The sequence below is a fragment of the Pistacia vera genome, unplaced genomic scaffold (genome assembly GCF_008641045.1).
Source record: "Pistacia vera cultivar Batoury unplaced genomic scaffold, PisVer_v2 Contig460, whole genome shotgun sequence".
Lineage (NCBI taxonomy): Eukaryota > Viridiplantae > Streptophyta > Magnoliopsida > Sapindales > Anacardiaceae > Pistacia > Pistacia vera.
In genome coordinates this window covers 899,230-924,806 of record NW_022196291.1, presented here as the reverse complement: position 1 = coordinate 924,806, position 25,577 = coordinate 899,230, and the positions used below count along the sequence as shown (strand labels likewise).

Below are 25,577 nucleotides of genomic sequence, written 5' to 3'. Positions count from 1 at the left end.
CAAAAAGTTCAAAAAAAAAAAAAAACAAATTTTCATGGATTCTGTCTGTTAGCTTTAACGGAAGAAGGACAGAATGGTGATTTCCTCTTTCTTTTTTATTTTTTTCATCTCCTTTGCGGCAGGTTTTTTATAATTTAGTTTTGGACTCTTTGATTCTTTGATGTTTGATGATTGTTTATGATTGGTTGGGTTGAGAAAAATTGAAGTTTGACTTGTGTGATAGGGCTCTAGTGACGGGTAATGGTGGCTTTGCTTGGCAACCGTCGGGGCCACAATAGTGGTCTGGTAACAACGGCCTTGCAAGGTTGTCTATGACTTTGGTAAGTGGAAGAGTGAAAATGGAAGAAGTGTGAGAATGGGGGCAAGGAAATGCAGTAAGTAGGTGTGGGGACAGGAAGCAAGGTTGGAGGTGGAGCCAACGGTGGATGAGAAGGGGAGAGAAACTGGATTTGAAGAAATTCATGATAGAGTAGGGTTTGGCTATGGATTTAGATTCGGATTTAAATAGTAAAGGGTATTTTCGTCTTTATAATGATTATACCATGTTAGTTAACAGGGTAGGAAATTATTTTTTTCAAAGTTTTTGGGAAAAAAAAAGGAAAGAAAATTGTTTTTTTCAAACCTTTTGGGTAGCAAAAAAATTAAGCCAAACCTTGGGTAAGAAATTGTCATTCTCCCTAATATAAATAACATAATGAACCAGTCAGTTACATCAGAGGACCATATGATACTCATGTTTAGTGCCTCCACTGCCTGCTCTGTTTAGGCATGATGCCTTCAGGTGGGTTCTCGCCTCTGTTCTCTTCTTTCATGCAATGGCCAATGGGTCTAGTTAGTGTCATTCTACTGTAATTTACAGAGATGTTATTCAAGATTCTAATCCAACTACATGATTACTTGGATACAATACCAGAATCCAAAGAACCCGGCTGCGGAAAAACAGCCCAAGCTGATTGGCTTGTTTTCAGCCAGAGGTTACTTGACTGTTTTCCTCGCATGGGTGTAATGGTGCAAAGGCATTGACGGCAGCCCCCACCTGATGATTGCAGAAAAAACAGACCTGGGGCTGCTTGGCTTGTTTTTTCAGTCAAAGAAGTTTAATTTGGGCCATTTTCCTGCAAATAATGTTACAACCACCGACGGTAGTGCACCAAATTTGTACACAGAATGAAGTGACAAAATACTAAACGTTGATTAATATTAAGTAAAAATTAATCAACGGTCATGATTTTACCATGTCATTAGATGCACTACCGTCGGTGACTGTATTATTTTCCTTAACCTGAACATGAGCAACATTGCGTCGCGAGAAAACTTTGATACAACAGTCGAGAGCATGTAAGAGAATAAGCTTGAGCAAACTTCTCATTATACATGAGAAACTAAAACATGCGAGCTAATACAAATATCATTCCGCTTATGAAATATGAACAAGTCAATCAAGCTACTATCCTCTTCAACCCCACCTGACCTTTTCTCTTACATACCCATTTCTCTTTAAGATAAAATCACTAATTACAAGAAACTAAACTATGGTATGTTGACCTGGACAAAAGGTAATTCAGATTTAGATAATAGGCTTCTACCTGTGATGCCCATTTTGGAAAAAATAAGAGATCGATGGACATAAATAGAAAGAACATTTGCATTCTTTCAATTCAGTTCACTAGCATGTGATCGAATCCTCCTCCAGCTTGAAGTGCTGGAACTCGATTGACTCCCACATTGTGAAGCAACTGTTGCAGCCACCTCCTTGTTGTTGGATCTTCCTGCAAGCAATTGATAGAGTTCAGAAAACTGGAACAGACTAAACAAACAAAGGCTATTGATATAACATAAACTGATATCATATGGCACTTGTATCACAACAGACCAACTAACGTAGAGAAGCAAAAAGCATAGATTGCTATAAGCCTAAAATGACAATGTTAAGCAACAACCTAGATAGACCCAATCACTGAATCAGGCAAGATAAAAGTCGTTGAAACCCTCAAATAATGTAACGAAAACTAATTTTCACAAATAACACTCACACGAAGGCAACTACTGAAAGTGGCATCTCTTAACATATCTGGAAGGCAACTTCTCAATGCATCGCAAGCCCTGAAACAAAAAGGCCAAAGAACATATCGACTGTGAGCATGAACCTGAGAAATAGGTACAACAACACAAATGACGAATGATATTTTGGCACTAGCATCTCATAAGTTATCTAACCAACCTTGGATTGTCAGAGAGTCGGAGATAACATCGAATAATATGTTTCAACAGCCGCGATGAGGGTTGCTCAGCAAGGGCTGCAACCATGTTACCTAAGACCCGTCCCACTGCAAAGAACCTCTCTGCTGTAGTACATATATAATCCAAACCAACATCATCCAACAAGATTTTCTGGACAATAAATGTGGCCACCTGCCATCACAAATATTTAGTCAAGCATTGATAAACAACCTGCTTCCTTTTGAATTAAGGAGAAGGAAACTTGGATAATGGAGCAGCTGAGTACAGATTAATAAAATGTTTGAAGTTAATAGAGGAAGAATATGATGAGATCCCAATTGGCCATCTTTGGACTACAACCAAAAGCAGCTAAGCCAGCCAACCATTTCACCTTCAAGTGAAGGTGGTAAGCAAAATCCACACGTTTGGGTCCATAATTTATCTTGTGTCATGAACATCCACAACAGGCCATCAGTCCCCTTTATAACTAAAATAACCTCTGAGCAATTTATGATCGAGCAGCAGCCGCATTATGTCTCACAAACTGATACAACCCGTGTCTGACGGCCACGCGGGCGAGTTTCTCGGTACTTATATTGGCGGCGCGTATGAGCGACAGCTGCCCTGGATCAAGCGTCGGGTAAGCCAAGAACACGTAGTTAGACAAAGCCAGTCCGAGCGCCGCGTCGCCGATAAACTCCAGCCGCTGATACGACGCCGCATCGGGGAACGAAGAGTGCGTCAACGCTTCTTCTAGAAGCCGCTTGTTTCTGAAATTGTAATTCAAGATTTTCTCCACGCAGTACACTGACCCCTCCATGTCCGAAGACGGAGGAGACCCAACCCTCGCCGCCACCGAGCCATCAATGACGCCCGCGTAGCTTCGCGTGGAGATATCAAGAAACTCGGGGTTCATCGCTCCCGACGGCGGATTTTTGAAGTCAAGTCTTTTGAGTGTTTGGTGAAATTTAAAGTGAGGGAGAGTGTTACGAAGCGAGGGGGAAAGTAGGCGCGTGGGGGGAGAGTGTGAGAGTGAGTTTGGGAGGGCACACGTGCGAGATAGCGGCTGATGTAACGATTGCACGTGTTGGGGGAGAGTTAATGGAGTTAGGACAGTTTAACTATGTGATTGAGTTTGGTTCTGTTCTGTACTTTCCAAAAATCTGCCACGTGGAGTAATAGATAATAATTTCATGTATTTATAGATCAATGCAGTTAATTTTTTATTTTCCAATAATGCTTAATGACAATGCTGATATTGGATTCTGTGAATAAGAAATATTAATTAATTTCATATATAATTTATTAATTAACATGGAGTTGTACAAGTAATTGAATTTTGTTCTGACATTGGAATATAATCAACGGCTGATATTGGATTCTGTGAATAAGAAGAAGAATGTTTCTTCTTTGACGTGGCACCAGAAGAGGAAAGTGGTCACCGCCCTGAATTTACTACTGGAAGTGGAAAGTTTCAAAGTTCGTCAGCGTCAAATCAAATCAAATCAATTTTAAAGTTATTTTTGATAATATAAAAGGAGAATCACTATCTCCCGTCCAAGGTTGGGACCGTAAGAATTTTTTCACCCAAAAAGTTCAAAAAAAAAAAAAAACAAATTTTCATGGATTCTGTCTGTTAGCTTTAACGGAAGAAGGACAGAATGGTGATTTCCTCTTTCTTTTTTATTTTTTTCATCTCCTTTGCGGCAGGTTTTTTATAATTTAGTTTTGGACTCTTTGATTCTTTGATGTTTGATGATTGTTTATGATTGGTTGGGTTGAGAAAAATTGAAGTTTGACTTGTGTGATAGGGCTCTAGTGACGGGTAATGGTGGCTTTGCTTGGCAACCGTCGGGGCCACAATAGTGGTCTGGTAACAACGGCCTTGCAAGGTTGTCTATGACTTTGGTAAGTGGAAGAGTGAAAATGGAAGAAGTGTGAGAATGGGGGCAAGGAAATGCAGTAAGTAGGTGTGGGGACAGGAAGCAAGGTTGGAGGTGGAGCCAACGGTGGATGAGAAGGGGAGAGAAACTGGATTTGAAGAAATTCATGATAGAGTAGGGTTTGGCTATGGATTTAGATTCGGATTTAAATAGTAAAGGGTATTTTCGTCTTTATAATGATTATACCATGTTAGTTAACAGGGTAGGAAATTATTTTTTTCAAAGTTTTTGGGAAAAAAAAAGGAAAGAAAATTGTTTTTTTCAAACCTTTTGGGTAGCAAAAAAATTAAGCCAAACCTTGGGTAAGAAATTGTCATTCTCCCTAATATAAATAACATAATGAACCAGTCAGTTACATCAGAGGACCATATGATACTCATGTTTAGTGCCTCCACTGCCTGCTCTGTTTAGGCATGATGCCTTCAGGTGGGTTCTCGCCTCTGTTCTCTTCTATCATGCAATGGCCAATGGGTCTAGTTAGTGTCATTCTACTGTAATTTACAGAGATGTTATTCAAGATTCTAATCCAACTACATGATTACTTGGATACAATACCAGAATCCAAAGAACCCGGCTGCGGAAAAACAGCCCAAGCTGATTGGCTTGTTTTCAGCCAGAGGTTACTTGACTGTTTTCCTCGCATGGGTGTAATGGTGCAAAGGCATTGACGGCAGCCCCCACCTGATGATTGCAGAAAAAACAGACCTGGGGCTGCTTGGCTTGTTTTTTCAGTCAAAGAAGTTTAATTTGGGCCATTTTCCTGCAAATAATGATACAACCACAGACGGTAGTGCACCAAATTTGTACACAGAATGAAGTGACAAAATACTAAACGTTGATTAATATTAAGTAAAAATTAATCAACGGTCATGATTTTACCATGTCATTAGATGCACTACCGTCGGTGACTGTATTATTTTCCTTAACCTGAACATGAGCAACATTGCGTCGCGAGAAAACTTTGATACAACAGTCGAGAGCATGTAAGAGAATAAGCTTGAGCAAACTTCTCATTATACATGAGAAACTAAAACATGCGAGCTAATACAAATATCATTCCGCTTATGAAATATGAACAAGTCAATCAAGCTACTATCCTCTTCAACCCCACCTGACCTTTTCTCTTACATACCCATTTCTCTTTAAGATAAAATCACTAATTACAAGAAACTAAACTATGGTATGTTGACCTGGACAAAAGGTAATTCAGATTTAGATAATAGGCTTCTACCTGTGATGCCCATTTTGGAAAAAATAAGAGATCGATGGACATAAATAGAAAGAACATTTGCATTCTTTCAATTCAGTTCACTAGCATGTGATCGAATCCTCCTCCAGCTTGAAGTGCTGGAACTCGATTGACTCCCACATTGTGAAGCAACTGTTGCAGCCACCTCCTTGTTGTTGGATCTTCCTGCAAGCAATTGATAGAGTTCAGAAAACTGGAACAGACTAAACAAACAAAGGCTATTGATATAACATAAACTGATATCATATGGCACTTGTATCACAACAGACCAACTAACGTAGAGAAGCAAAAAGCATAGATTGCTATAAGCCTAAAATGACAATGTTAAGCAACAACCTAGATAGACCCAATCACTGAATCAGGCAAGATAAAAGTCGTTGAAACCCTCAAATAATGTAACGAAAACTAATTTTCACAAATAACACTCACACGAAGGCAACTACTGAAAGTGGCATCTCTTAACATATCTGGAAGGCAACTTCTCAATGCATCGCAAGCCCTGAAACAAAAAGGCCAAAGAACATATCGACTGTGAGCATGAACCTGAGAAATAGGTACAACAACACAAATGACGAATGATATTTTGGCACTAGCATCTCATAAGTTATCTAACCAACCTTGGATTGTCAGAGAGTCGGAGATAACATCGAATAATATGTTTCAACAGCCGCGATGAGGGTTGCTCAGCAAGTGCTGCAACCATGTTACCTAAAACCCGTCCCACTGCAAAGAACCTCTCTGCTGTAGTACATATATAATCCAAACCAACATCATCCAACAAGATTTTCTGGACAATAAATGTGGCCACCTGCCATCACAAATATTTAGTCAAGCATTGATAAACAACCTGCTTCCTTTGAATTAAGGAGAAGGAAACTTGGATAATGGAGCAGCTGAGTACAGATTAATAAAACGTTTGAAGTTAATAGAGGAAGAATGTGATGAGATCCCAATTGGCCATCTTTGGACTACAACAAAAAGCAGCTAAGCCAGCCAACCATTTCACCTTCAAGTGAAGGTGGTAAGCAAAATCCACACGTTTGGGTCCATAATTTATCTTGTGTCATGAACATCCAGAACAGGCCATCAGTCCCCTTTATAACTAAAATAACCTCTGAGCAATTTATTACCCACAGACTTTATTAGTCCATGAGGATGTGATGTGCTACATATAAGGAAATTTACTCTGAAAGACTTTTAGAGCTTAGAACTGAGGAATTTCAACAAACATTATCTTGAGCATACTACAGTGGGAAATCTACAGTAAAAAAGAAGCAATGTGTTTTTCAGATGGACTAACAGGAAAAACAGAAAGAAAAAAGAGAAATTCTTAAAAAACTACAGAATCAGTACACTCAACTGTTTTTGACAACTCGCTGCCCATCTCCATGGTGCGCAGGCAGAGTGGAATTATTTCTGTTGAAAGAAGGAAGCTAATAACTTCTGTATCATCAACCTGCAATGGAAAAGGAATGAGGATATAACACTCAAATTTTTGAACCTTAAGAAACAAGATCTATAAAACTCAGAAGGACTTATAGAAAGCAACCTATCAATCAAAAAAAGGGGAAGAATATATATGAATCTGTGCAACTGGAACAAAGGAAGTACCTTCACCAGGGCACCAATAACACCTAAGCTAGTTAGCCTCAAGTACTCAAAGGGCCTTGACTTGCTCGTTGTATTTAGGAAAGGGTACAGATATAAAGGTATATGAGCTGCAAGAGGAAAACAATCAGCTGAAAGAACTATTTCATCAAATTCAACAGATCAGTATCTTGTGAAACAGATATTCTCCTATTGAAAACATTTGTTAGATCTTGATAATAAAAATAAAAAAGGTTATGATTATGATAAATATTGAGCTACCTCCATTCAAGTAAGACATTTTAAATTAAATGTAAATGTATAAGAACTTACAAAAACACAATAGAATCTTTGTTTTTAAAGTAAATTAATTAAGAATACAATTTGATTTCTAAGAAATAAAAGTATCCCTCTTATCATGTTAAACAATAAGGGTAAGAACTTATCCAAACTGATACAAGTATGCCAACGAGGACCGAAATATTACCATTAAGAAACAACATTCTTGTGTCTGGATGAGAGGCTACACACTGTAACAAGAGGTTAAAAATTTTGAAGCATTAGAAACACCCGAACTGACCAATATAAAAATCTACAGAAATTGAAACAAACTAAATCCAATAAAAGTATTTGAACAAGTGCCTTCCATATATAGGAAAATGTAAAAGCAAGATAATAAAAACATTTAACTCTCTTGGGCACTACTTATCATAAGTATAATCCTCACATTAGAGGCAAGCGAAAAAAAAAAAAAAAAAAAGCATGAAATTTACTTTAAATAAATAAATCCATTTCTCAAGCTGCACCAGGGGTTCTTTAATGTCATATGAACTCATCAATTTATGAAAAGGTAAAGGCCAATCCCCAGGCTCCCAATTGATGGCAAGATGTAGCAATTAGAACCTTAATATGAGTAATAAATTAACATACCAATGCTCAAAGGAAAAATGTCTAACCTGAAGAAGAGCAAGAGCATTGCAAACTCGATTTGACTGTGCAGGAGTGAGGTTTGGTGGTGACAGAACAGGGTATATTGAAACTATTTCCTGCAAGCAGAAAAGGGAGATGGAGTGGAGAAATCCAACAAGATGGGCATAAAAGCGAATGATTATAACATTATTGAAACAGCAGTAAACTTATATAAAGGAACTCATAATTTGACAATAAGAAAGACATATTAGACTAACAACATATAGATTGAAACCCTAGAAAAAACATAACCTGACCGTATCTGAACTACTACCTTCATTAAAAAAAAAAAAAAAAAAAAAAAAACACCATTTCAACCTAGAATTTATGAAAAGTATATTTCAATTCTTTCAAGAAATATTTTAAGTCTCTGCGTATGGTTAACCTTCATCAAATTAGAAGGTCACGACCATAGAAGCAATTAATAACTAGACACAAAGAAATAGTATCATTCTAACAGGTTAGAAAGACAACCAGATGCTTCAGTAATGCAATTAAAAAGAGAATAAATGACATAAAAAATGTCTTCCTCTAGGCTCAAGCATATTATAGAATGAGCTTACCAAAAATATGGCAACCATGGGTGTTTTGAGGAGGAAGGAAGAAAAAGTAGAATACGAACCATGAGGAGCATACCTGTAATAATGCTGCAATAGTACCAAAAGAATTCCACAACAAGGGAGCCAAATCTTGAAATAATTCTCTCTTCTAAAAAATAAAAACAAAAACAAAACACAAGTTTATTAGGCATACCTGTATGAGTGCAGCTATAGTACCAAAAGAATTCCACACGAAAGGAGCCAAATCTTGAAATAATTCCTTGTTCTAAAAAATCAAAGGCGGAGACTAGTTTATAATTAAATCACACAAACATCAAACAGCTAAACTGCATAACCATATAAAGAAAAGAGCATGGTCAACATGTACACAGAGATTTCAACTAATGCCTAGTGTGCAAAAGTGAAATCCTATCTCCAGCCTTTTATCTAAATCGTTACGAAAAAATTTCAGAACATCCTATACATAAACATAGGTCCTTAACCAACATTTTGCAATTCTATTCAACCTCAAACCATTTCGAAGCTCAAAATTACTAGTAGACGCACATTGCAATGACCCAACCGCCCATATTGCTTCTTACAACAGAAGAAATGGCGCCTAAAATTTCTGGTTCGAAATAATCCGGATTTATATAACCATTTGTTATAATTTACAAGTTCTAGTCTCACCATATGATCACAAATCCAAAAATTAAACAAAATAAATAAATATACGTGCATCAACAAATCAAACTTGATTTATTTGCATTCAAAACCCTAGTTTTCCAACGCCAAGAAACTACATAATAAAACTAATAAAAATCAAAGCATTTGTTTTCGATTATTGAATCAAAATTAAATACATAAAAATCACCTTGGATAGATCAAGAAGAGCGTTTTCTCTCAAATCGGGGTTGCTTAGTTCGAGCACCAAGTTTTCTGCCGACGCCATTTTCCGGTCCTTGTTAGCTCCAGCTCCAGCAGCGGCGGCAGCAGCGGCAGCGGCAGCGGCAGCGCTTGGGTTCGACGCACTGGGTCCACCACCGAACGGCGCGTTGAGGGAAAGCGATTGGGGCAGATTCGCCATTTTCTTCAAAGTTACTCGTGGTTTCAATAAGTTTTCTTTTTATAGGAGAGACAGAAAAGAAAAACTCTTATGTTGATTACTGGAGAGCTACTGCCACGTGCTTTACATGCGCGTGGGTGGAAGACATTTGTTGTGTTACCGACGTTACCGTTACAGTTGAAAGTGTCTGTTTCATCCTCATTCTAATTTTATTCAATTTTCATATAATTAAAAGGAATTTTATTTTATTTTTTTATAGTGAGAATAAATAAATGTGTAGAAGTGTAAATTTTAAATCCAAGCATAACTTGGTGTTGTTTTGATTTTTCAAATCTTTTAACTAGGCTTTAAATTTAAATGTAAACTAAGGTTTTTTTTTTCTTTTTTCGGTAAAAGCCTCTAAATGTCCATACTCGAGGGTATGAGACTAATTCCTGATCGAGGCTCAAGTAAATGCCACTAACTATGAGCTGTTTCCAATGAGATTCAAACCCTTAACAATGAGATTCAAACCTATACCGTACATGTAAAGTTCGCTCATTAGGAGTTTAATTACAAGCTAGACCACAGCTTATGGTTAAATTAGATTTATTTTATTTGCATCTCTAAGATGTTCAACCCTTTAATTTTCCAAGGGTTTTTGATAATTTTCTAATGAGAAGTTTGGTTGGGGGGTATTAGAGATTATTGGGGTTAAGTCATCTTATATTATTTGATTACCATGTTTGGTGGTCAAGTAATATAAGATAGCGGTAATCTTCAAATAACAATAGTGGTTATTATTGGTAATATTTGATGAAATTTAATTACCTCCATTTTCTTAGGTATTCTAAGATTGCCAAGGTTATCTTTTTTTTGTTACAATTCTATCCCTTATTAATAAAATTTGAGGACAATAATGCCCTTATTTTTAAATTTATTTACATGAATATGGCTTTTACTATTTCACCTAAATTAATTAACTTTTTAGACAAAATTACCCTTGAATTCAAAACAAATTGCAGCCCATCCAAGCCACCACCCCCACCCACTTGCCGCTGGCAACCATTGCCGTCGGAACGGCACATGGAAGGCTGAAAATGGTCGTTGTGCTTCGATTTGGTCGTTGATGGCTAGATCTGTCAAGTTTGGCCATTTCCGGCCAGATCTCTGGCCGGAAATGGCCATACGATGCACGGAGGCCACTTCCTGCCTTCCATGTGCCGTTAGGTTGCCAACTGCCGGGGGCCTGCGATGGTTGCCGGCAGGCAGCAGTGGCTGGGTTGGTGGGGGTGCTTTGTTGATTTTTCAAACTTTTATTATGAGGTTGTTTTTGCTAAGTTTTTAAATGTTGGGTTATATAATACAAATAATAATCAATATTAAAAAATAATATAATAATAATCATATTTAATTAGATGACAATTAAGTAATTTAAATAACATACCCACCAATTTATTCCTCCCAACTAAACAATTAATATAACATACCCACCAATTAACTAAACACATTTTCTTAAAAATTCCCAATAATCTTCAAGTTAATCTATCTTTCTAATAATCCAATATTCTTTAAACCAAATGCCCCCTAAGGAGGTTTTTGATAACTTTAGAGAGATTTTTAATATTTTAAAGAGTTTTTTATANAACTAATAAAAATCAAAGCATTTGTTTTCGATTATTGAATCAAAATTAAATACATAAAAATCACCTTGGATAGATCAAGAAGAGCGTTTTCTCTCAAATCGGGGTTGCTTAGTTCGAGCACCAAGTTTTCTGCCGACGCCATTTTCCGGTCCTTGTTAGCTCCAGCTCCAGCAGCGGCGGCAGCAGCGGCAGCGGCAGCGGCAGCGCTTGGGTTCGACGCACTGGGTCCACCACCGAACGGCGCGTTGAGGGAAAGCGATTGGGGCAGATTCGCCATTTTCTTCAAAGTTACTCGTGGTTTCAATAAGTTTTCTTTTTATAGGAGAGACAGAAAAGAAAAACTCTTATGTTGATTACTGGAGAGCTACTGACACGTGCTTTACATGCGCGTGGGTGGAAGACATTTGTTGTGTTACCGACGTTACCGTTACAGTTGAAAGTGTAGGTTTCATCCTTATTCTAATTTTATTCAATTTTCAGATAATTAAAAGGAATTTTATTTTATTTTTTTATAGTGAAAATAAATAAATGTGTAGAAGTGTAAATTGTAAATTGTAAATTGTAAATCCAAGCATAACTTAGTGTTGTTTTGATTTTTCAAATCTTTTAACTAGGCTTTAAATTTAAATGTAAACTAGGTTTTTTTTTTTTTTTTTTTTTTGGGTAAAAGCTTCTAAATGTCCCCACTCGAGGTCGAGGGTATGAGACTAATTCCTGATTGAGGCTCAAGTAAATGCCACTAACCATGAGTTGTTTCCAGTGAGATTCAAACCCTTGACAATCAGATTCGAACCTATACCATGCATGTAAAGTTCGCTCATTAGGAATTTAATTACAAGTTAGACCACAGCTCGTGGTTAAATTAGGGTTTATTTTATTTGCGTCTCTAAGATGTTCAACCCTTTAATTTTCCAAGGGTTTTTGATAATTTTCTAAGGGGGCGTTTGGTTGGGGGGTATTGGAGATTACTGGGGTTAAGTCATCTTATATTACTTGATTACCATGTTTAGTTGTCAAGTAATATAAGATACCAGTAATTTTCAAATACCAATAGTGATTACTATTGGTAATATTGGAGGTAATCTAATTACTTCCATTTTCTTAGGTATTCTAAGATTACCAAGATTATCTTTTTTTGTTATATTCTATCCCTTATTAATAAAATTTTAGGACAATAATGCTCTTATTTTTAAATTTATTTACATGAATATGACTTTTACTATTTCACCTAAATTAATTAACTTTTTGGATAAAATTACTCTTGAATTCAAAACAAATTGCAGCTCATCCAAGCCACCACCCCCACCCCCACCCACTTGCCGCCGCTTGCCGCTGGCAAACCGTCGCCAGAACGGCACACCGAAGGCCGAAAATGGCCACCGTGCGTCGATCTAGCCATTGATGGCTAGATCTAATTTGGCCATCAAAGGCCAGATCCGTCGATCTGCTCGTCGACGGCCAGATCTGTCAAGTTTAGCCATTTCTGACCAAATCTCTAGCCAGAAATAGCCATACGAAGCACGGAGGCCACTTCCTGCCTTCCGTGCGCCGTTAGGTTGCCGGCTGCCGGGGGCCTGCGATGGTTTGGTTGGTGGGGGTGCTTTGTTGATTTTTCAAACTTTTATTATGGGGTTGTTTTTGCTAAGTTTTTAAATGTAGGGTTATATAATACAAATAATAATCAATATTAAAAAATAATATAATAATAATAATATTTAATTAGATGACAATTCAGTAATTTAAATAACATACCCACCAATTTATTCCTCTCAACTAAACATATTAATATAACATACCCACCAATTAACTAAACTCATTTTCTTAAAGATTCCCAATAATCTTCAAGGTAATCTATCTTTCTAGTAATCTAATATTTTCTAAACCAAATGCCTCCTGAGGAGGTTTTTGATAACTTTAGAGAGATTTTTAATATTTTAAAGAGTTTTTTTATACTCTTCAATAATAACAAATGCGTTCATGTCAAGTGATTTATGTTCTAAACCATAAACTGAAATAAATCAATGAAAATATTAAAAAAATTAGTCAGTATACAAAAAGAGGATTGAATTTGAAATTAGGAGTGTTCAAAACCAGTTAACCATTTTTTTGAACTGAACCGGTTTTTCAGTTAACTGAAAAACCGGTTAACCGCTTAGAAAAAACTGATTAACCGGTTTTGAACCGATTTTCTCCTTAAATTGGCTTAAATTATTTTTTTTTATTTCTCATGATTTAAATTGTAAACATCAACAATACATATTTAAATAAAAATTAAATATACATTTAAAATTAATACAAATAAAAGTTCGTAATGAAATACAAATGCAAATATTTAATTAATATACTACTTTTTTAATATATAATTTTAATTAATGCAAACCAGTTTAGGGATTTTTTAATATTTTAATTTAACACTAATATATAATATTGGAAACCGGTTTGAAAAACCGATTGCAATAACGATTTGCATTTTTTCCCAAACAGTATCGAACCAAAATCCGGTTTTTTCATTTCCATAACTAAAACGACCAATTTCCCAGTTAACCTGTTTTTCAGTTGGTCAATGGTTCGATTTGGTTTTTGCATTTTTGAACACCCTTATTCGAAACACAGATTATAGGAGATGGTAACAACAAAATGTTCATTCTGCAATTTAACAATTTGTGTTGTGCATGAATGTTTATATTTGCCAGAATCTTTTTACAAACAACTACATAACGTTTCTCAATAACAATGTTCCGTGCAGCCAAGTTTCAGGGGTCATCAGAGGCTTTTTCTTCAAACATCATCATCGATTAATTCGCGGCATTCGCCTATGCAGCAATAACAATGTTCCGTGCAGTGTCGCAATGCTTCTCTGACAAGTAATCGGTAATCATTCCGTGGTATCTCTGGAACACCTAAAAGATCACATGGTATTGGTACATTGCAGAATAGTTCTGGCCTTTTGGTAAGCTGATAGGATTCTGATCATGGAACCCCTCATCAAGAAAGTCTCTATGGCAGTGATTTAACAACATTGAAACCAGATGAATGAACAACCGAAATTTGCTTTTTGTCTTGTTATTCCGCATCCAAGTTTTTTTCGCAAGGCAAAATGACTAGATTCTTAAGATTCGACTTAATTGTAACCTGCAAAGGTGGAAAAGGTTAGATCCCCCGTCACAAATTCATTTCTGTGATTGAAATGGGTTCTTATCATACATCTTATCTATTTCTGCACTGTAATTTTGGATACATATAAGCAAAGATTTAAGAAGCTTGAACACGAACAAGTCCCAATATAACGCGAAAAAGATAAACAGTCTATGTGACAAAGGATAAAGACAAAATGGCAGAAAAATCTACCAACCTGGGCAGTCCTACTAGGCAGAGGACCTTAAGCAGTTCGGAGGCCATCAACTCTGCATCGACAAAGGGCCAGATTCATATTAAAAGAATCAAACCCGATGGCGTATAATGCAAAAAGGAACTATCTGAAAGATGGATAACTTCATGGAAGTCAATAATCATTACAGTTTGCTAACTGCCTTTGACAAAATTGCTGTCCTTTATAAGTCCTGACCTCCATATGCTTTCATCAGTATTTAGTAGACCTGTACCAGAACAAAAGTTACCTACTTGGTACTTTAGATAACATGCAGCAAGATCACAGAATTCTTAAAAAAAAAAAAAAAAAAAAAAAAAAAAAAAAAAAAAAGGTAAAATATTACAATTGGCAGAAAAAAGTGCTTACTTATACTCTCCAGCCTTCAACACCGACATTGTATTTCTCATAAGAATTGATGGATGAAAGTTGAATATAAAGAGAAGAGGACCTCTTGTGTAAGATATTACCTGCAAAGGGAAATGGCCGCCAACATTTACAAAAATTTAAGGCTTTCCATCATCAAAAAACTAAAATACAGACAATAAATGTTAATGATAAAATACTATTCTTCTTAAGACATTTAATCCTGATATAATAATGCTTTTAAGAGGGGAGGGAGAGAAAAAAAGGGTAATTACTTAGAATACAAAGCATGATATTAACATAAAAAATTTTGCCTCGGTTAATGTATTGCCTAGTCATACAAAGGTTATAACATTCATAATCGTAAGACATTACTAACAAGTTATCTCAGTCCAGGTAAATTTCATGGGGATCAAAGCCCACACACAATCATAAAGGCAATATTCACTGGAGGAAACCAATCAAAAATAGTGGGTGAAGAAGCACTTTAAGCTAAAGATGAGCCATGTGAAATGTACAAACCAGTGCTGTAATTGATAGCAAAGAGACTTCATACCATCTTGGTATCATTCATGGTGAATGTTTGGCAAACCTCTTGAAAGCACCCTTTCATTTTCATCCAACTTCATTAGTTCCTAGAGAAAAAGATAGATATGTCATAATTTGGTTATAAGACCCATGCGTATCTTGTGCAAACACCTTCACATTTGAGAAAATTCGATAAGAGTAGATGGCATCATAAGTAAATTATAAGCAGTACACTCCATTCATGGTGGAAAATGTGATTATGATAAACAGTAAAAAGCTTCCATCATCTAGTACAATACTGAAGAGATTAACCCCAACAGTAAGTTTTATCATGAATGAATAAACTACAATGAAGGTGTAATATTAAATGGCAAACTGACACCTTATCAAAGGAGTATAAATTCTCATATACTCCTCCATTTGCAAGCAAATCCCAGCGACGGTTGGCAAGTGAGAATGAGAAGTTGTTGCTTGGCATTGGGAACTCAACCCTCTGGCCAATGAGAAGATCATTAATCACAGAAAAAGCGAGAGAGAGAAGAAGAAAAAAAAAAAAAAAAAGCATTCACGAATGTTGCAGACAAGGTAACCACACCTTTGGATGGCCAAATTCATTGCCCATGAAGTTAAGGTAAGCACGACCGCCAATTGTAAATGTAATCAATCTGATCATCTATATCATGATAAAATTAAACTAAATAAGGAAATGCATGACATACAAATGTATAAAAATATCAACCAGATATACAAGTTTACACTGTGTATATTGACTTGAGACATCGAAAAAGCGTTTCTAATTCAGTGGCATGTGGAACATTGAGAAAGTCTGAAAGTTACATTAAGAAATTTTTTTTTTTTTTTTTTTCTGGGTACTGCACAGAGTTAGAAGAAAATTTCCAAAGACAATAAAGCAAGAAATACTAAAATATGGGGGTGTCTGGCATACTTTGTGTAGTGAGCACCCTCTAAGCAATGAATCACTTGAGCCAGGAGAATGCTCTGTAATTTCACCAAACAATATCTCTGCAAACGACTTCCCTCCAGATATGGACTGAAATGCAAGATTGTAAAGACAAGTTGCAGTCATCATCCAAACAAATGAATATTAAAATCAATAGAATATTTTGTTGCAATAAAAAAAAACAAAGCCTTTGACGTGAAACAAAAATTTAAAGCAGATGATTACTTGGTTATGATTTTCAGCATACACAAGCATCTTATCTGAATACTTTCCACTGCTCACTAATGTGCTGACAATCTGCATAAAAAAAAAAAAAAAAAAAAAAAAAAAAGGTAAAATATTACAATTGGCAGAAAACTAGTGCTTACTATACTCTCCAGCTCTTCAACACCGACAGTTATTTCTCATAAGAATCTGATGGATGAAAGTTGAATATAAAGAGAAGAGGACCTCTTGTGTAAGATATTACCTGCAAAGGAAATGGCCGCCAACATTTTGAACAAAATATTAGGCTTTCCATCCATCAAAAACTAAAATACAGAGTAAATTTTTATGATAAATACTTTTCTTCTTAAGACATTTAATCCTATATAATATGCTTTTAAAGAGGGAGGGAGAGAAAAAAGGGTAATCTACTTTAAAAGCATGATATAACATAAAAAATTTTGCCCGGTTAGTATTGCCTAGTCATACAAAGGTTTAAACTTCATAATCGTAAGACATTTACTACAAGTATCTCGTCCAGGTAATTTCACAGGTGATCAAAGCCCACACACAATCATAAGGCATAAATCACTAGGAAACCAATCAAAAATAGTTGGTGAAAGAAGCACTTTAAGCTAAGATGAGCCATATGAAATGCACAAACCAAGTGCTGTAATTGATAGCAAAGAGACTTCATACCATCTTGGTATCATTCACATGGTGAATGTTCGGCAACCTCTTGAAAGCACCCTTTCATTTTCATCCAACTTCATTAGTTCCTAGAGAAAAGATAGAGAATGTCATAATTTGGTTATAAGACCCATGCGTATCTGTGCAACAACCTTCACATTTGATAAAATTCATGAATAGAAGTGTGAAACACAGATTATAGGAGATGGTAACAACAAAATGTTCATTCTGCAATTTAACAAATTTGTGTTGTGCATGAATGTTTTATATTTGCCAGAATCTTTATTTACAAACAACTACATAACATTTCTCCATAAGATGAGATTTAGATGGGATGTCTATAAGCCAGTGAAGAGATATACACAGCAAGTCAGAGCAGCCAAGATTTCAGTGGTCATCAGAGGCTTTTTCTTCAAACATCATCATCGATTAATTCGCGGCATTTGCCTATGCAGCAATAACAATGTTCCATGCAGCGTCGCAATGCTTCTCTGACAAGTAATCGGTAATCATTCGCGGTTGGTATCTCTGGAACACCTAAAATGATGTCATGGTATTGGTGCATTGGCAGATATAGTTCTGGCCTTTTGGTAAGCTGATATGGATTCTGATCATGGAACTCCTCCATCAAAGAAAGTCTCTATTGGCAGTGATTTAACAAAATTGAAACCGTGATGAATGAACAACTGAAATTTGCTTTTCGTCTTGGTATTCCGCTATCCAAGTTTTTTTCTTTCGCAAGGCAAAATGATTCAGATTCTTAAGATTCGACTTAACTTGTAAACCTGCAAAGGTGGAAAAGGTTAGATCCCCCGTCACAAATTCATTTTCTGTGATTGAAATGGGTTCTTATACATACATCTTTATCTATTTCTGCACTGTAATTTTGGATACATATAAGCAAAGATTTAAGAAGCTTGAACACGAACAAGTCCCAATATAACGCGAAAAAGATAAACAGTCTATGTGACAAAGGATAAAGACAAAATGGCAGAAAAATCTACCAACCTGGGCAGTCCTACTAGGCAGAGGCACCTCTAAGCAGTTCCGGAGGCCATCAACTCTGCATAGACAAAGGAGCCAGATTCATATTAAAAGAATCAAAACCAGATGGCGTATAATGCAAAAAGGAACTATCTGAAAGATGGAAATAACTTCATGGAAGTCAATAATCATTACAGTTTGCTAACTGTCCTTTGACAATATTGCTGCTCCTTTATAAGTCCTTGACCTCCATATTTGCTTTCATCAGTGTTTAGTATGACCTGTACCCAGAACAAAAGTTACTCTACTTGTACTTTAGATAACATGCAGCAAGATCACAGAATTCTTTAAAAAAAAAAAAAAAAAAAAAAAAAAAAAAAAAGGTAAAATATTACAATTGGCAGAAAACTAGTGCTTACTTATACTCTCCAGCTTCTTCAACACCGACATGTTATTTCTCAGATGATGGATGAAAGTTGAATAAGAGAAGAGGACCTCTTGTGTAAGATATTACCTGCAAGGAAATGCCGCCAACATTTTGAACAAAATATTAGGCTTTCCATCCATCAAAAACTAAAATACAGAGAATAAATTTAATGATAATACTATTCTTCTTAAGACATTTAATCCTGATATAATATGCTTTTAAGAGGGGAGGGAGAGAAAAAGGGTAATTACTTAGAATACAAAGCATGATATTAACATAAAAAATTTGCCCGTTAATGTATTGCCTAGTCACAAAGGTTATAACATTCATAATCGTAAGACATTTACTAACAAGTCTCTCAGTCCAGTAAATTTCAAGGGATCAAAGCCCACAACAATCTAAAGCATATTCACTGGGAAACCAATCCAATAGTTGGTGAGAAGAAGCACTTTAAGCTAAAGTAGCCATATGAAATGCCAAACCAAGTGCTGTAATTGATAGCAAAGAGACTTCATACCATCTTGGTATCATTCACATGGTGAAGTTGGCAAACCTCTTGAAAGCACCCTTTCATTTCATCCAACTTCATTAGTTCCTAGAGAAAAAGATAGAGAATGTCATAATTTGGTTATAAGACCCATGCGTATCTTGTGCAACAACCTTCACATTTGATAAAATTCATGAATAAGAGAGGTGGCATCATAAGTAAATTATAAGCATACACTCCATTCATGGTGGAAATATGATTATGAAATAAAAGTAAAAGCTTCCATCATCTAGTACAATACTGAAGAGATTAAAATGAAGCTGTAATATTAAATGACAAACTGACACCTTATCAAAGGAGTATAAATTCTCATATACTCCTCCTTGCAAGCAAATCCCAGCACGGTTGGCAATGAGAATGAGAAGTTTTTGCTTGGCATTGGGAACTCAACCCTCTGGCCAATGAGAAGATCATTAATGCAGAAAAAGCGAGAGAGAGAAAAAAAAAAAAAAAAAAAAAAAAAAAAAAAAAGCACTTTCAAGAATGTTGCAGACAAGGTAACCACACCTTTGGATGGCCAAATTCATTGCCCATGAAGTTAAGGTAAGCACGACCGCCAATTGTAAATGTAATCAATCTGATCATCTATATCATGATAAAATAAACTAAATAAGGAATGATGACATACAATGTATAAAAATATCAACCAGATATACAAGTTTACACTGTGTATATTGACTTGAGACATCGAAAAAGGGTTTCTAATTCAGTGGCATGTGAACATTGAGAAAGCTTAAGTTACTTAAAAATTTTTTTTTTTTTTTTTTCTGGGTACGGCACAGAGTTAGAAGAAAATTTCCAAAGACAATAAAGCAAGAACTACTAAAATATGGGGGTGTCTGGCATACTTTGTGTAGTGAGCACCCTCTAAGAAATGAATCACTTGAGCCAGGAGAATGCTCTGTAATTTCACCAAACAATATCTCTGCAAACGACTTCCCTCCAGATATGGACTGAAATGCAAGATTGTAAAGACAAGTTGCAGTCATCATCCAAACAAATGAATATTAAAATCAATAGAATATTTTGTTGCAATAAAAAAAAACAAAGCCTTTGACGTGAAACAAAAATTTAAAGCAGATGATTACTTGGTTATGATTTTCAGCATACACAAGCATCTTATCTGAATACTTTCCACTGCTCACTAATGTGCTGACAATCTGCATTATAGAAATAAAATCAATAAACATTATGAAAAAGAAATGATAAAGGAGAGAATTCATAAAGCAACAACAGTATCGCATTTGTGCTGGGATGACATATCAAGTAACAACCTTGGTCATGCTCCATTCACGGTCAGGAGTATTCTCAAGGAAAGATTGCCACATATCTGACACAGAAAGATTGACGAAATAATCAAATCCCAGTCCACCTTGAGAAGTTGGCTCGCACAGTCCAGGATAATATGTGCTCTGAACAGAGAAAGATAACAAATAAATAATTTGAGAAGTTGTTGCTGTTATAGTTTAAATCCATTTTTAGTTATTTTTTTTTTTTTTTCCAGATGTTTTTGGTTTCTTTCTCCCGAATCACAAAAGGGGCTGCATTTGAATTCATTATTTAAACTTCATCCCATCAGTAGTGAAAAGAGAGAGACCCCTATTACTTACATCTTCAGCAATAGTTACAATATTAGGATGAAGAGCATGCAGTATCTCATTTGCCAAAATGAGATATAATAATGCATCCTTGTCAACAGAATTACAATAACTGCAACAAGAAGAAATTATATTCAAATAACCCAGGGGCAGAATATTGGTTTCCAGACAAAATAATACCTTGTATTTATGGTCTTGGGCAATGCCAATAAGTTAAATTAAGATCATCTATTGATCTAAGCTCACCTGAGACTAGAAGGAATTTGTGACAAGTGAATATTAATCATAAGATCATCTATTGATCTAAGCTCACCTAAGACTAGAAGGAATTTGTGACAAGTGAATATTAATCATAATGGGCAATAATATTTAGTTTCCTTTTCTATTTATTTTTAATGACTTATTAATGAAAAAATTGATTTTTGCTCAATTTAAAATCAAATTAAGAGTCAAATGAACTTCTCCTTATGCTAATGCAGATTTGAAAATTTAAAGACAATACAGTTCTAAACAGTGCCCAAAAGAAGATTTAGCTAAGCTAATCAGAGAGTACAATAAAAACATGGTAGTATTTCAAAATTAATCGACCACAAGAACTCCCAAAAGAATAACGTAAAACACTACAAAGAGTAGATGTAACTAGAAGAACGATGTAAAAAATGTTTAAATAGACGCCTTACTCATCCAATTCACCAGTAAAGGACGCAAAACCATTGTGCGTATACATCATTGATGAGAGTGAATGGAACTGAAAACCATCGATCTGATATTCCTCAACCCACCTGCTCAAAGATCATCTCGTAAGCAACACTTAAATTTCCTAGTCGAAGGGGACCAATTCTTCCAGAAACTAAAAAGAAAAGATCAACAAGCAGCTAATAATGCAAGGGCGCACAAACATGGAAGAATGTGCATATTACATAATGATTAATAAATTCCACTCATGTTTACCAGTTTAGATTAGAAAGGAGAAACTGTAGCACATCAATATCGCCATATTTGAACATCCTGGTTCCCCAGTATTTGTGAAAACCTCGCTTACCTATTTACATAAGATATTTTGGGCACAGGAATCAGTAAGACAAAATACTTAAATTCGAAAAGATATTCTAGCAGTTTTGACAATTTTTACCAGAATGGAAGTAGCAGTCATTTGATCCATCAAACATTGATAGTCCAACCATTTGGTCTGCAGCTGAATAGGAATGGACAATGTCTAAGAAGACCAGAAGTCCCAATCCTGTGAAATAAAAAATGATAAGTGCAAAATCATGTCAGTTTATCTTTTTACAAAACCTTAATGCATTTTTATAATAGAGTTTCTAAACATAAATTTGTAAGTGTGGTATTTTTTTCCCCCTTCTGACAAGAAACATCAAAGTCACTGAGCCACTTTCCTAGCATAAAGGTAATTCTTAGGGTTGACAAAGTGAACAATGAAATATAAAATGAATGAAAACAGATAAAGACTGACAACCATGTGCTTCATCAACCAGGCGCTTGAAATCATCAGGAGTGCCATATCTACTGCTGACAGCAAACAAATTGGTGACCTGAATTACAAAACAGATGTTTGATAACCTTCATAGAACAATTCATTATAAAAAATATATTAAAAAAAAAAAAAAAAAAGGCTAAATCAACTGAAAGTGATAAGTGAATGAATATTTGTCAAAAGACAACACCAATTGAAATCCTAACAAAAATGGCAAAAAAAATTGAAATATGCAACCAGTGATTTTATACATGTATCATCCAGTTTTACGTGTAAAACTACACATTTCATGCACGTGACTTACATTGTGCATTTACATCAATTTTGATAAATAATAAAACTGAAACAAACCAGATGTTGTAGAAATAAAACTTCAACAGCAATTACTTATTAATGATTTCAGTTTCTGATTTCCAATATTAAAACATAAAGAGATTTCAGAATGAACATAAAGGAGAAAAAGTAAAAATGAACATGGATGCTTTATTTTATCAAGATGTTCTATATTAGAGATAATAAAAAAATAGGAAGAAAGAATACTCACTTTATAACCAATAGTGAAGTAATCTTTGTGTTCCACAACTCCAATTAACTGGATTGCGTTGTATCCAGATTCCTTTACATGGGGAAGGACCTATAATAGAAAAATCTTAGTGAAAAATTGAAAATATCTATATTATCATAGTACAATATAAAACATCAATAAGTAAAGAATTTCATACAGTTACCTTCTCTGTAAACTCATTGAATGAAGATATTTTGGGCTCTGATCCACTTATTCCAACATGGCATTCATATATACGTAAGGACTTTGGCACTTTTGGGTGTGTGTTCCTCCACTTGTATGCACATTCAGGGGGTGGTTCCCAGTGGATGGCAAAAGCTTGTTTTCCTTCTGCATCTGAATAAAATTAACAGAATTCAGAATAAGTGAATATATTCATGATATAAATAAGTCTGCAATCTATATAAATCATCAATTTAATCACCTATTTATTTTAAAAGGACCTTTAGATAAAAGTTGCATAAACAGGTCTATTAACAAAATATAAATAAGTAAAACAAACAGGACAAGAGGATCAGCTAGTTGACAGAAGAACTATGGTGAAGCAAGGTAGGACTTCTAGCAGATGCAAAAAATATTCACCAGGTTGTACATAAGTAGCCCAGGCAGGTACGCGTTCCAATGGCCCATCAGGAGTGTTGAAATAAACCCTGTATTTGCTTCCATGAGGAATTGCTGGAGTGTACTTCTTCAACCATGCCTTCCTTCCTTTACGTACCTCCAACCAGTATGGAATGGGAGGCTCTTTAGAACGAAATTTCTCTTGCCACAAAGGATCACTCTCAATACTGTATATATCATAATTTTTTCCTTTATCAATCACATCAAGTGGAGGTAGGTTACTTGGTGGATCATCTTTATGTTCTTCTTTCCATGCCTTATATCTTGTTTCTGCATCTGGTATTTCCCCTAAATCCTCTATTGTTTGAGGACCATTAGGCCCAAAGAGTTGCTCATATAACTTTGCAGGCAGTTCAAAACGGTGATTTACAAAACGGTCCTCTCCAGGTTCCCAGTACTCATCATTTGCTTTCTTGAAGATCTCGTGAATGCTAACACCACTATCACCTTTGTCATAGTCATCCACATAGTTATACTGCTGAAAATATAGTTCATCCGGTTTCTCTCCTTCCCTTAATTTATCTTCAAGAATGATAAACCAGTAACCATAATCATCATGGCCAAAATGACCTTCACGAGCACAATTTTCTGTTGGTGACCATCCATTGAAGTCACCAACCAATGCACAATAGCGAGCACCTGCATCCGATATGCTTAACTTTTATATGTGATCATGGAGAAGTTAAGAATAATTGACAGTTGCATTCTTCAGAAGATTTAAAATTGAGAATGATAATAGTTGGGTGACTAGCAGCTAAGAAGCCGTTGCAAAATTGCTAGGTCAAGTGAACTGAAAAATATTCCACTTTTATTGTCATTATTCTGAAAAACTGGGATTCTCCAATTAGGTCAAAAACTATGCTTGCAAATGCAGTTTATCAACTCTTGAGAATTATGTCAAACCTGGAGCCCAATCCATATAATCGACACGATGTTCCACATGACGATGCATACCCAGTATCTGATATCTACACAAATACACCAAGAATCATTAAAACTTAACAAATCCGAATCACGCAAAAACTATTTCAGGAACTCAAATCCTACAACATTCAAGAGATCAATACTATCACATTGCCAATATCACAAACATGTCAACATATGATTATCCAACGTCTTCAAATACTTAACCTTCTCAGCTACTAAAACTTGAATATAACATATACAATAAAAAAGTATCATCTTAATGAATGTCTCTTAGAGGTTCCATATTAAAGAAGAAGACTCTCGTTGTCAACAGTAAAAACTTAAATGGATGCAGCGAAATTCTTATCTTTTCCAGATTTTTTTCCGCCAAGAGTCTTTACAGCTTAACATAATTCTTACAAAGTAGAAAAAAAAAATGAGAAATTGGTTAATAAACTAACCCAGTTGAGAACTCCTGCAAATTGAGGAACCGTTTGAAAATCTCATCTTGCAGGTCCTTTAGTGCTTTGTGCCTGCAAAATTCAATAACCAAATAAATATTCCCAATCTTATGATACTCCAGTTTTAACCTCCAAAGTAGAAAAGCTATAATTCAACTAAGCCATATAGTTGTAATTACTTCCTTACACATTTCGAGTTATTTTCTTTTTCTCACACTTTCCCAGTAACCAAACAGAACATGCCATTTATACTTCAAAATTTCAAATTTTAACATATTTTTTGCTAAAGTTTTTACCTTTCTCGAAGAAACTGAGCAAAGGGCTTATGAGTAATGTTGAGTTTTGTAAGGAACCCAACTGGGTCAACTCCTTTCTCTCCTTCACTTACACTTCTCTTCTTCTTAAATCGCTTTTGTTGTTTTTGTTTTTGTCGTTGTTGTGATTGTTGGTCTTCGGCCGAGCATGTTACTTTGATTTTTAGCTTTACTTTCTTTGGAAAGTTGATGCTTTGAAGCTTGTTTTGTGGGTGAAAATGGATAGAAGTGTTGTTTGGATGGAGAAAAAATTTGGTTTTGAGAGAAAGTGAAGCCATTTTCGTGAAGAAAAAACTGAGGTTTTTGCTGACAGTGTCCGGGGTTTTAGATAAGAGGCGGGTACAT

The 25,577-nt window shown here is 35.5% G+C and overlaps 4 protein-coding genes across 5 annotated transcripts; all 4 read right to left on the bottom strand.

Moving 5' to 3' along the window:
• Window positions 1–1,339: 1,339 nt before the first annotated feature.
• Window positions 1,340–6,763, bottom strand: LOC116145241 (CCR4-NOT transcription complex subunit 9-like). The gene is made up of 4 exons (XM_031430677.1): window positions 6,525–6,763; window positions 2,222–2,717; window positions 2,034–2,103; window positions 1,340–1,769 (listed from the first exon to the last, which is right to left on the bottom strand). Exons 2-4 carry the CDS (start codon window positions 2,305–2,307, stop codon window positions 1,659–1,661), a joined length of 267 nt encoding a protein of 88 aa, XP_031286537.1. The 5' UTR covers window positions 2,308–2,717; window positions 6,525–6,763; the 3' UTR covers window positions 1,340–1,658.
• Window positions 2,729–3,136, bottom strand: LOC116145150 (ribonuclease 3-like protein 2). Its single transcript, XM_031430583.1, has one exon. It carries the CDS (start codon window positions 3,134–3,136, stop codon window positions 2,729–2,731), a length of 408 nt encoding a protein of 135 aa, XP_031286443.1.
• Window positions 5,148–9,629, bottom strand: LOC116145240 (CCR4-NOT transcription complex subunit 9-like). Of its 2 annotated transcripts, none has more exons than XM_031430675.1 (9): window positions 9,382–9,629; window positions 8,722–8,793; window positions 7,956–8,045; window positions 7,487–7,529; window positions 7,024–7,130; window positions 6,773–6,868; window positions 6,030–6,220; window positions 5,842–5,911; window positions 5,148–5,577 (listed from the first exon to the last, which is right to left on the bottom strand). In XM_031430675.1, exons 1-9 carry the CDS (start codon window positions 9,592–9,594, stop codon window positions 5,467–5,469), a joined length of 993 nt encoding a protein of 330 aa, XP_031286535.1. In that variant the 5' UTR covers window positions 9,595–9,629; the 3' UTR covers window positions 5,148–5,466. The 2 variants fall into 2 exon arrangements, with proteins under 2 accessions (XP_031286535.1, XP_031286536.1); XM_031430676.1 differs by lacking the exon at window positions 8,722–8,793 and adding an exon at window positions 8,605–8,676.
• A 5,305-nt stretch (window positions 9,630–14,934) lies between these two features.
• LOC116145245 (1,4-alpha-glucan-branching enzyme 3, chloroplastic/amyloplastic) lies at window positions 14,935–25,538 on the bottom strand. The gene is made up of 18 exons (XM_031430686.1): window positions 25,215–25,538; window positions 24,919–24,990; window positions 24,455–24,519; window positions 23,513–24,190; window positions 23,094–23,266; window positions 22,910–22,999; window positions 22,348–22,423; window positions 22,003–22,110; window positions 21,822–21,912; window positions 21,551–21,652; window positions 20,883–20,982; window positions 20,547–20,684; window positions 20,361–20,432; window positions 20,121–20,225; window positions 16,055–16,132; window positions 15,842–15,952; window positions 15,488–15,566; window positions 14,935–15,035 (listed from the first exon to the last, which is right to left on the bottom strand). The coding sequence occupies exons 1-17, from the start codon at window positions 25,508–25,510 to the stop codon at window positions 15,498–15,500; spliced, it is 2,424 nt and encodes an 807-aa protein (XP_031286546.1). The 5' UTR covers window positions 25,511–25,538; the 3' UTR covers window positions 14,935–15,035; window positions 15,488–15,497.
• Window positions 25,539–25,577: the final 39 nt, after the last annotated feature.

Coding starts and splice junctions, on each gene's coding strand:
- LOC116145241 (XM_031430677.1), bottom strand. CDS start 2,307: ATGGTTGCAGCCCTTGCTGAGCAACCCTCATCGCGGCTGTTGAAACAT. Junction 2,104..2,221: donor CGACTCTCTGACAATCCAAG/GTTGGTTAGATA, acceptor TTTTTGTTTCAG/GGCTTGCGATGCATTGAGAA. Junction 1,770..2,033: donor CTTTCAGTAGTTGCCTTCGT/GTGAGTGTTATT, acceptor AATTGCTTGCAG/GAAGATCCAACAACAAGGAG.
- LOC116145150 (XM_031430583.1), bottom strand. CDS start 3,136: ATGAACCCCGAGTTTCTTGATATCTCCACGCGAAGCTACGCGGGCGTC.
- LOC116145240 (XM_031430675.1), bottom strand. CDS start 9,594: ATGGCGAATCTGCCCCAATCGCTTTCCCTCAACGCGCCGTTCGGTGGT. Junction 8,046..8,721: donor CTATAGCTGCACTCATACAG/GTATGCCTAATA, acceptor TTCTGCTTGCAG/GAAATAGTTTCAATATACCC. Junction 7,530..7,955: donor ATGCTCTTGCTCTTCTTCAG/GTTAGACATTTT, acceptor CTCTTGTTACAG/TGTGTAGCCTCTCATCCAGA.
- LOC116145245 (XM_031430686.1), bottom strand. CDS start 25,510: ATGGCTTCACTTTCTCTCAAAACCAAATTTTTTCTCCATCCAAACAAC. Junction 21,913..22,002: donor TGACTGCTACTTCCATTCTG/GTAAAAATTGTC, acceptor TTATGTAAATAG/GTAAGCGAGGTTTTCACAAA. Junction 20,983..21,550: donor TTTACTGGTGAATTGGATGA/GTAAGGCGTCTA, acceptor TTCTTGTTGCAG/TTATTGTAATTCTGTTGACA.